This window comes from Mus caroli, chromosome 10 (genome assembly GCF_900094665.2).
Source record: "Mus caroli chromosome 10, CAROLI_EIJ_v1.1, whole genome shotgun sequence".
In the NCBI taxonomy this organism is placed as follows: domain Eukaryota; kingdom Metazoa; phylum Chordata; class Mammalia; order Rodentia; family Muridae; genus Mus; species Mus caroli.
This window is the reverse complement of record NC_034579.1, coordinates 102,811,559-102,823,620: the sequence shown is the minus strand read 5'-3', so window position 1 is coordinate 102,823,620 and position 12,062 is coordinate 102,811,559. Positions and strand designations below refer to the sequence as shown.

Below are 12,062 nucleotides of genomic sequence, written 5' to 3'. Positions count from 1 at the left end.
TCCTCTTCTTCTTCTTCTTCTTCTTCTTCTTCTTCTTCTTCTTCTTCTTCTTCTTCTTCTTCTTCTTCTTCTTCTTCTTCTTCTTCTTCTTCTTCTACTTCTTCTTCTTCTTCTCCTTCTTCTTCTTTCCGAGACAGGGTTTCTATATATCCCTGGCTGTCCTAGAACTCACTCTGCAGATCAGGCTGGGATTAGTGGTGCATTTGTGATCAGAACCAGTGTGATTCAGTACTCTTAATCTTGATTAACATTTGAGATAACTCTGTATTGCAACTGTGTATTTGGGGCATGCATTCTAAACTATTTATAGCAAACATACAATATAGATATAATTTCAGATATTATGTACATCTGAAATACACATACTACTAGACAGTTACCAAAGTAGTCTCTCTTTACTCTATATTGCTACTGAATTTATCTACATAAGACACAGAACCCTTTGGTGGTAATTCTTCAATTTTTAAAATAGATACATAAAGTTAAATACAGTTACCACATATATCATCATTTCGCATATGAAATGAATAAAAATAACTAATCAACATGCTTTCACACACAGTTACCATTTGTGTCATGAGCATACTTCATACCCCTTCTATAGAATTCATGTGCATTCTGTTATTACAAGGTGCAAGGAGTTACCATCTTGTACTAAACTTTAGGTTTCCTAAGCTTATTATCTCCTATTAAAAACAAATTTTGTGTCCCTGAATAATAGTTCCCAAAACTATCCCTTCCACTAACATATGACTAATCTCTCATTCTCTGAGATCAGCTTTCCCCACCCCACCCCTCTTTTGTTTAACCTCAAATGCAGGAAAGAAAATGGTTTACTGTTTGCATCTTCTTGCCCTCCAGATCCATCCTTTATGCATCAAATGACAGGCTTCCTCCTCTCTTACATTTGAATAATATCCCATGTCACCTGTATACAGTTATGAGAAAGGAGCGCAGCTTAGCTGGTAGTACTTGTGGGTGTGCCATGTAGCCCAAACAGATTCTCCATACACTTTGAAACTTTCATTTCTCCCTTTAAAGAAAATTTTTATAGATGTGTGGTGTCATGGCCCACTGGCTAGGAACACAGAGAGTAGACACAGTCTTGCATTGCTGTTGGTAGAAACATGGCCCAACAGACTTGAGGCCACGGATCTTAGAGCCACATGGGTTGCCACCAATGATTGTTCATGTGACTTCTAGTGACATATGTAAGGATTTAGAACTTCAGTTTTCTGTAACTCCTTCCATGGGTGTTTTGTTCCCAATTCTAAGAAGGGGCACAGTGTCCACACTTTGGTCTTCATTCTTCTTGAGTTTCATGCGTTTAGCAAATTGTATCTTATATCTTGGGTATCCTAAGTTTTGGGCTAATATCCACTTATCAGTGAATACATATTGTGTGAGTTCCTTTGTGATTGTGTTACCTCACTCAAGATGATGCCCTCCAGGTCCATCCATTTGGCTAGGAATTTCATAAATTCATTCTTTTTAATAGCTGAGTAGTACTCCATTGTGTAAATGTACCATAATTTCTGTATCCATTCCTCTGTTGAGGGACATCTGGGTTCTTTCCAGCTTCTGGCTATTATAAATAAGGCTTCTATGAACATAGTGGAGCATGTGTCCTTCTTACCGGTTGGGACATCTTCTGGATATATGCCCAGGAGAGGTATTGCTGGATCNTCCGGTAGTACTATGTCCAATTTTCTGAGGAACCGCCAGACTGATTTCCAGAGTGGTTGTACAAGCTTGCAATCCAGATGGCCTAGTCGGCCATCACTGGAAAGAGAGGCCCATTGGACTTGCAAACTTTATATGCCCCAATATAGGGGAATGCCAGGGCCAAAAGAATGGGAATGGGTGGGTAGGGAAGTGGGGGGCGCTATGGGGGACTTTTGGGATAGCATTGGAAATGTAATTGAGGAAAATATGTAATAAAAAATATTAAAAATTAAAAAAAAAAACTTCAGTTTTCCAGTCTCTAAGGTGGAGATGAAAGAATCAAAGCTACCTTATATGACTCTACTCAAGACTGGGTTGATAGTCATGCTGTGTTGATAAACATTTTTCATGCATTACACAGCCTCCTACAAAACTTTCAGCGATTGATATAGGCTAGCTTTTTTTAAAAGATCGAAGGAAGCAGTTCCATGTAAAACCACCATTATTAATGTCAATGATTATACTCAGGTTATTATTAATAATATAAAATAGTTAAAATAAATAAAATGAATAAAACTCATTGTATAGTACTCCATACATGACAGAACTATGAAATATTATCCCAAAAATTATAAATAATAAAATTATATCCTCTAAATACTCATGCTTTCCTGCCATGAGAGAGAGAGATGCTTATATTCCTGATTCATGACATTTTGAGTGTGGAACTATGTGTCCTTTCTCATTTTAACTATTCCTATTTATGTAAGAACACTCCCTGAAGCTCTTTGACATGGTTTATAGGAGATGTTAATTTTAGATATGATAATACTCATGATTTATGATTTTATAATGGTAGTATCATCTTTTAAAATATCGTCTGTAAAGTGCTTGCTTACTGAATTCATCCATGTTACAAGATTGATATTCACTTCTTGACATAAACTTTAGCACAAATCCATGAGTATGTGATAGTATCCCTATTTATCAGAAATGGAGGAGCGGTGATTTAAATTCAGAAAAGTAATGATCTCAGAAATTCACAAAGCCTGCAAAAGTTGCCTCTGAAACAGATTCCGACTGGCTGCCCACATTTTATGTTCAGTGAGCCTGAACGTGAGGACACGTTCTCCTCTGCTTGTCAGTTCTTTCTGCAATGTGGGAAAAAGACCGAGCATTTATTACCAGGAAATTCATACTAGGAAAATGTCAGTAATACATTTTCAGATTTCTCAACCACTTGTCCATGGAGCATGGTAGTGAATATCTGTGGATCCCAACACTTCAGTGGGAAGTTAGGGGAAATGAATGACTGTGAGCAGCCTGGCCTAGAAGAAAGTATACACCTCAAAAGATCATTTATAAAGAATAAGCATGAATTTTTAAATTAGTACAAATTGGCATAATACACATCTTTCATATGAATGAAAATGTACAAATATGTATATTTATATACTTAAGTAACCTATATAGAATTGGAAAATGATTGTGCTGAGGGTGACTTAATTTCCTTTTCTCTTCTTGATGTAGGCTTTTCTTACTGTCTGAGTTATGTTACTATTGCTAGGATAAGTCTCCATGATCAAAACCAATTAGGGAGGAGAGGGCTCATTTCATGTTTCATTTCCAGGTAATAGTCTATCCCTGAGAAGTTCAGATCAAGGAGTCAAGGAATGTAGGACCTTGCAGGCAGGAACTGAAGCACAAACCATGGAGGGACACTCCTTACTGGCTAGCTCGTCATGCCTTGCTTAGCCTGGTTTCTTATACAACTCAGAATCATCAGCCAATAAGGCATACTTCCCCCATGTGATGGGCCCTTCTAAGTCAATCATTAATCAAAAATCACAGGCTTGCCTATACTCCAATCTGAGGGGTGCATTTTCTCACTGATGTTTCTTCTTCCTGGCTTATGCCACAGTGACAAAAGCTACCAGGACACCTTTTAAAATACCACTCCTAGTGGAACACCAATACATGCTTCATAATACCCTCTCTAACCCAACTGTACATTCAGAGTTCCATGAATACAATATTAGGTTACGATAGTTAAAGGATTTTGTACAATCTAATTGCTAATCTGGTACAACGTATTTCACAGATCATTTGTAACTCGATTATCCTCACAAAGGTGTGCATATTTTAATGTTATTATAAACTTTACTCACATGATGGACAGAAAAAAATGTAATATTAAAAGGTAGAGAATTTAACCTAGTTGCTAAGTTCAACAGAAAAAGTTCACAACCATCACAGCTATTCAAAAGTGAAATAACCTCCCTTAGACCAGCAGGTAGGACATGACTAATGAAGAAAGGAGAAGCACTAAGTGTTGCAAATCTACCTATTAAATATACATTGTATGCGCTGTAACGCTCTGTATTTATAAAATGCTGTCAATGAATTATTATTGCAAGCATTTTTTCTTATGATGTAAGTGAGTATCACTCTGGAAACAGCATCATAGACTGATATATGAAATTTGGGTTGTAAGATATCCAGTCCAGATTCTCCTAGGAGGTTCTATGGGGATTGGTCATTTGAATACGCTGGATTCTGAAAGGCAAAGAATGAAAAACACTGGTTTCGAAAGTGCTTACAATGTTGAAGCTCAGGTTATTTGTTGAACGACAAGTTGTGTGTGTAGGAGGAGCTGTGAGCTTACAAAGATTGAAATGTGGCGCGCATAACTGTCTTTCAGAGAAAGCATTGTACGTCCTCAGGCCAACCGCTGCAGATTCGACGGCGGTGGTAGATTTATGTGAATGGGGCATAATTGGTCATCAGCACACACTAAAGACTATTGAATTCTTGTCTCGCAAGCCTGTCTTTGGCTTATTTTTCTGCACTGGGGAGTAGTCTAAATGCCCTTACCCTGCAGTGTTTTAAAGATGAAATACAGACCTGCTACTAGAAGATGTACTATTGTATTGAACCCTGCTGTAATCTCACATTTTCTAGCATAGAGGGGTATGGGCAAACTTTCTTGTATCTGGCTTTTGAGTTTTACTTTCAGATATTCTGGAAAAAATTTAAATCTTTAGGAAACTTAAGGTAATGTCAATACCTTCTCTCTCTCTCTCTCTCTCTCTCTCTCTCTCTCTCTCTCTCTCTCTCTCTCTCTCTCTCTNCTCTCTCTCTCTCTCTCTCTCTCTCTCTCTCTGTGTGTGTGTGTGTGTGTGTGTGTGTATGTGTGTTTGCTGTATTTAAAATAACTAAAAATACTCTTTAATTGTATTAATCATCCCCAAGGCACTACTTAAAGCAATTTAAAAATTAATGTTCTACATGGTAGTCATGTCTTCCTAGGAGCCTGTTCTACATACACTCTGTCCTTGATTTTTCTGACACTGATATTTTAAAGAATATTCCAGTATTCTTCCTTCATCTGGCTCTGTCTAATATTTACCCATCTTTAGACAAATGGGCTTATTTTCCTCCAGTGCCACACAATCAAAGCTATGTTCATCCTATTGCTTACTCTAAAGGCACGATGTGATTACTTATATTTGCTATTATTCTGACAGAAGATGTGTTTGCTTCTTTAAGGTCATATTCCCTATAGTTTTCTATTTTAAAATTAATTCCATTTACATTTAATAAACATTTGTGGAGGAAGTTAGTTTGAAACTTTTGAAAAAAAATTGTTCTTAATTTCCATGATCTCAAAGCTTACAGGATCCTTTGAAGTTGCATGTCTGAATTAAAATTATATTCTAATAATTATAAATTATTTTATAATTCTATTTTTCATCTGTATGTATTTCATGTTTAAGAAAATGGTTTCTCTCTGTTATCTGTCCATCCATACTGTAGGGGCTAATAGAGTCCTATTTTATTTCATGAGATATAATACACTGCCAACATAATCTACTTTGATGTTTAAAAATCTCCCTATTTATGACACTGGGAAATCCCTCAGGCTGCTCTGTATGACTTTTTCACAAGCATTTCCACTTTTCCACACTCTTTTTTGTGTGGTTTAGTGTCCGTTTGACTCATTTTGTGCATTCCCTAAATTAGCTTCATCTGTTATTCAGTGAGCCCTGGTTTCTATTCATGGAGGATTATATTTAAAACCATGTTACTGCTTCTAGGTTGTCTAAGTGGTCACATATACATATGCATTTACATCACAAATTATGCACGATTATATTTAGGTCAATATAAAAGTACTCTCACAAAAGATCAAATTCGATAGCACGTAACATGAGTTATCAAATTGTTTAAATGGCCAGTAAAATGTAACATTTAGAATACGTAAATTGACACTGTCACATTCGATACTGTCTCTTTTAGACTGATGTGCTAGCACAGGGAAGTTGAAGTAAAATACTGAGTGTCCAGTAATGACTACTAGAGTCTGATTTTATTTCATAGATTATGAATGCATTAAAATTGTTAGAGTAGTGATTAACAGTCACCATTTATAGGCAGTCAAGTTTGACTATTGGTTAAACATACACAAGGTTATCTTGGTCAATGGTCAGATAGCTAGAAATTGTAATATGTTTTGTAGCACCCACCTTGTAGAATTGGAATGAAGTTGGGTGTTGTTGCATAGATATTACACAAGACCAATACTTGTTGCATAGAAAATACATAAAAATGGAATTTTAATTTTGGGCTAACTTCTAGTAACATCTTTTTAGACATGGGAAACTAGGACTTTACATAAGGTAAACAGTATTTTCCAAGCTTCCGGTGATAGTTTCAGTAGGTACATGTAATATGCACTGTTGTCATGTTAGATTGTGTTGCGTGGACCAGCGAGGGATACTTTGCAGTACTCACTATGCAAAGTGTTCCTGTGAAATTTTAAAGTCCTCACCAATAGTTTCATGATAAGATCCAAATGTTTTTATTCCACCAGTATATAGTAGTCCCCCAAATAGAGAACTTTTGGAAATTGTCAAGAACCTTGTCTAATTTCTTTGATTATTTGTATAAAAGGCAAAACTTTAGTAATTAGTGTTGATTACATCCCAATAGATCAGAGCTAAAATCTAATTCCAGTACTATTGTAAATAGAGAAAGGACTAGATATTTGTCAGTTTTATAAAATTCATGGAACAGAGATGTCTGAGGTGACCCACTTCTGAAAATAAATGGAGGAAGGCTTCCAAGTTCTTTGAAAATGATGTGGAGTTTAGCATCTTATGTTCTTTTTTTTAACAGTTAATCTGTTTCCATATAATAATTTCTGTAAATGACTTGTGTGGAGAATGCTAGGGCATAGCCACCAAAGAGGAACAATATAAACAATATTCTCTTGTGTCTTAAACTAAAAAGACACCAAAAGGTAATCAACTGGAACCCCATACTAACACAATCAATTGGAAAGTCTGTAAGTAGAAATGTGAAGACTCTTTATAAGTGTCTCAGATAAGGGACAATAGAGGCATAGCCAGCAGAGCTGAATAACCAATTCGTGAGGTGAGGAGGCGAGCCACAGTCATCAGCTCAGACATGCTTTCTAAGATCTGCTTTGGGTACAGCAAAATCTCTGCTAGCACGACATTCTAAATATTCTCATGTTCCATACAGACTTTCCCAGAGTGACGCTGAATTTTTAGAAGTTATTATGATCACACCTTCTGCCTCCCCATGACAGCTATTTGTGTTGATCTAATAGGAAACAACTAACATTGGGCTTTATAGACAGTCATTTCAGTCAACACATAAGGTAAATCAGCTGCTGGGAGACAAGTCCCTGCATAGTGAACCTGCAGGGTTTTTAAGCCAGTCTTGAGTCAAGGCCAGCTTGCAGAGCTGGGTGTCTGTTTGACACTGCTTGGATAGCAGCCAGGTAGCTTTCTTCAGTGACTTTAGCGCACCTCCACACTCACTATTTAAACTTGTTCAATGTGGAAGCAGAAACCCTAGAAAACATGAGAGGACTTTTGCCTTCTTATTCAGACAAAATAAACTAATATGTCAGGAGAATACAACCCTGGCTCTGTTTCTCTTTTGATTTTTACTTCCTATATATGACACATCTATCCAAGGATAAAACAGCTTTAAATCATTTCTTAAAAACCATAGCAAGCTTATCAACTTTTACATCTGCCAACTAAATATCAGTGATATATTTCATGCATGTGTATATGTATACATGCACATGTATTGTATCTGTGTGAAACATAAGTACATGTTCATCCATTATGTACATAATTGCATGTGGATGCCTTAGAATGGAGGCCAGAGGTTAACATCAGGTACTTGGTTACTAGCCACTTTATATTTTGAGACAGAATCTTCAACAGAACATGGCAGTCCTTTAATACAGCTGTATGGGCAGGCCAGTGAGCTCCAGTGAGTTGCCTACCTCTGCCTTCTTCACTCAGAGATTACAGACATATAATAGCATCTAGATAGTTATGTAGACGCTGGGGATGCAAACACAGGTCACAGTTGTGTGGCAAGCACTTTAAAGACTGAGCCATCTCCCCATTTATTCCTTCCTCTCTGATCTTTTCCTCTGCCTCTTCCTGCCATCCTCTGCTGGCCTCAGCCTATGTCCCAGTTTAGCTTTAGACTCCTAATGTTCTTGTACCTCTGACATGCTGAGATGGCTGACCTCGCCCCAAGGTGTTGCAGAAATGTGAGCTCGTTCTAAAGATCAGCAGTCACATTTTATTTTTCCCAAAACTATGATTTAGGATAATAGCCATAGATTAGTTAAAACGTGACTCAGAGGTATCCTGACATTTTAGTTCACAGACAAGTATTTCTATAGGTGTTCTAGAGCTACGATATAATTATGAATGACTTGCCATACATTAGTCTCAGGGCTGTAAATGGAATTTAAAGTAAGGCAAGTAGAATCTCTGAAAAGCATAGTCCAGCAGCAGACAGTGTTGTGCCAGCTTGACTCCTGTGTTTCAGTGGCTCATGCTGTGACTTTCTCAAACATGAGCTTTTGAATCTAGTATGTATGCAATTTGTATCGGTTTCAAGAGATCCCTAGAATTTTTACCTGTGTATAGAGGAAGGAAACTGTATAAAGTAAGACCATAATATCAAAGGTATATGATTCCTAAGGTGACTACACTCCGTTTTATTACACAATCCTTTCCTTGTTAACTACATTTCCCAGGACACTATTTACATGTGCACAAATGTAAGTACATGGGAGATCAGTGAAAGCATTTGTTTCTAACTTCAATGTCCCAGAATCCTTACATCATCATCATAGCTACATTAGTGTTTCACTATCTATTTGTTATTTATTCTTATGCATTCTATTGTAGATACATTTTATAACAGAGGCAGTAAAAAGTGTTTCAGGTATGGTTTCAATGCTTTACTATGATTACAAGAATGTTTTATGGCCAGATGTTCTATAAAATGGACACATTTTTTTCATTTGCCCCTACACCCATACCCAATGCAATCAACCGTTGATAGATATAAGCTTTCAAGTGCAGATAAATCCAGGAAATCTGAATCAAAACCTCACTCATGTGGATGAGATGTATATATATATATATATATATATATATATATATATATATATATATATGTGTGTGTGTGTGTGTGTGTGTGTACAAACATATACATATATACATATATATGTATATATGCACATATATGTATATATGTGTGGATGTATGTATATGTACACACACACAGAGAGATATAAAATAAGCTCCTAATTTCTCATACAGATAGGTATCTGAAGAGCATCCCAATTGTAAAAGAAAAAGAAAAATAGGTCAGAGTTACTGACCTTGATATAAAACTTGTAATGGGCTGATTTCTCCTTGTGCTGAAGAATGGCTTTGATGACTCATTAGTGACCACGATTGTTTGTCTCTGTCTTCTTGGTTAACTTCAGGGCACATTCAGAAAATGAAGGCACCTCTTTACCACCTGCTGACTCCTGTACCAGTCCCACAAAGATGGATTCTTCCTACAGTAAGACGGCTAAGCAATGCCTAGAAGAGATATCTGGTAAGTGAGTTTTTGTAATCTCCCATTAGCTCATGTTGGCTCCGTGAGTTTTGCACAGTGTGACTCTATATGTTTTATGCTTCAGCGTTTCTCACATATTTGGGTGTTCTGATTAAGATGATCTCCTTGTTGCTCTGAAAATAGTAATAAATAAATAAATAAATAGTGGTTTTTTTTTTCAGAACCTGAAAGCATAATTTGTTTTAAGGCATTTTGCTTTTTGGAAGACTTCTATGGTTAGTAGAGTGGTCCTTAGATATGTATGGCATTTGGAGATATATCAAAGATGTAACATTTACTGTAACATTTATAGCCAATGAAATCCTGTCCTATATTTAATTCCATGATGTTTATAGCATTTCTCCAGTGTACATATTGGAAAAAAATCTAGTTGGAAAGATATTTCAATGTATATGCATAGTGGATATAAGAAAAATTGCAGATCTTCCAGGTATAGTTATCAGATTTTTAATTGTGGGAAAGGGGATTTGCAGCTTGAGCCAATTATTTTTCCAGTAATTCATATAAGCCTAGGGTTATATGGAAAGCCTTTAATATAATTTATCATGTATATATTTATTATGTATAATATAGTCCTACTCACTCTTCATGAGGACCCTAGAAACATCTTAGAGAACTATATTGTCATGGGTCGGAAAAAGAATTTAAGAAATTTTGTTAGACTTGCAAGTAGAGGCATGTCTGCTTTTCCAATAAATCTTTGTGTTAGCCTTTATGTGTTCACTGCTAAGTCGAAAGGCAAAAACATGAGGAAGAATTTAATTTCTGAACAGTCATGTGTTATTTCAAGGCCTCTAAGGATCAAAAAGGTAACCACAACAGGGGAGGTTAAGAAGTGTCTGCACTTTGATAGCCATGAAATTCAATTCAGCAAGCGTTAACCCTTCTGGAGATGCCCATCACCGAATAATGAGACTCATGAGTAACCTGCGGAATGAAAATTAGTGATGTGATTAGGCATCTGTGGTTTCAGATGGTAAATACAACACAGGGCCAGTGCAGGGACCGGGGAGATTATGATATGAACACATGACTGTGCTGATGGTATATATAGACCCCAGAGATTTTGGAGACGTGTCAAGATGATTCTGTGTCCCTGTGTTGTGACAAACATTTTCTAAAGCGTGGTAGGAAGAAGCTTCCATTACCATACTGAGTGTGCATGAACATCTGCATTACGCCTATGAAGTCCAGACACTCCGATCTATAGTTGCAAGTGAATTCGAGTAGAATTTAAATTTTAAGCATTGCCGAGTTTCACAAAGGAACACTAAAGCTAACCTATCACTGAGTAGTGCTGATGGAAGAAATAATCTATATTTTAATTTCTCAAGCTTTGTGTTCTGTCTGCATTTAGTCATCTTTCATATTTCTAATTAATATTTCTATTTAATGTTCTGGTATCTTAATGGAGTATTTGAAAATGAAGCATAAACCAGATATTAGTATAATAATGTAAGGGGCTTAAGAGAAGGAATAGTATTTTGCGGAAGTAATGAGTTCTTTATGTGGGTCACACATTTGAGGAAGGAAAGGAAGCAGAAAATATATCCTGAAATGAATCCGGTGCTATTCTGTCACTCTTATTCCCATTATGTGTTGGACTTTAGCTTTACGATCTGGAATACTGTCTCTTCCTCCAGTGCAATCCCTGCCTTTATTTGTGGTATCTTCAGGGTGTGAATAAATGGCAATCCCAACATCCTAGCCTTCTCCAGGACCCTTATCTCACTATTGTTCCAAGCTACGCAGTCCCATGGTCAGATCCTAGTCCTTAGCATCATCGGGAACTATAACTTCTCCATAACATCATTGCCATGGCTGCTATTCATCATATAGGTCTGTGTATGACACATGTCATACACATGTGAGCCATCATAAGCTGAATAGGAGTTGAACCCTGGTCCTCTAGAAGAACGGCTCGTGCTCTTAAACACTGAACCATCTCTCTAGCCCCATAAATTCTATTCTTACTGTTTGAAGTTCCCTATGTTTACAGTCCTTGCCCCACTGTTCTCTGATTCCACACTGATCCTGCTAGGATTCCCAGTTTAAAAACTTGATTAGTTTTTGTGTCACATACCAAATCACCTATACCTTCTTTCCTTCTTAATCAGCTGAGTCCTTGTGGTAACTAGAAGGTTCTTTTCCTCCATCCACACTCACCCCTAATTCCTTCATCCTCTCTTATTTTACCAAAATAACAAGTGAAGTTTTATTCACATCTTCACCTATTCCATACAATAATGAATGAATAAAAAGAAATCTACTTATGGGATAAAGTGATACACTGTATAGCCATCAGTTTGCCTTATAAGTATCCAACAGCCCCAGTCACCATTATGTTTCCCAAACTCTTGATTCCTCAAATTCTTTTTTTTTTAATATTTTTTATTAGGTATTTTCCTCAATTACATTTC

The 12,062-nt window shown here is 36.6% G+C and overlaps 1 protein-coding gene across 10 annotated transcripts in view; it reads left to right on the top strand.

Annotated features, from left to right (window-relative positions):
- The window catches only part of Nav3 (neuron navigator 3), a 737,122-nt gene that overhangs the window by 570,386 nt on the left and 154,674 nt on the right, over positions 1-12,062 (top strand). For all 10 annotated transcript variants that reach the window (XM_029482745.1, XM_029482744.1, XM_021173799.2 and 7 more), the window contains one exon: positions 9,506-9,621. In XM_029482745.1, coding sequence (XP_029338605.1) covers positions 9,506-9,621 — 116 coding nt within the window. The remainder of the gene's footprint in view (positions 1-9,505; positions 9,622-12,062) is intronic.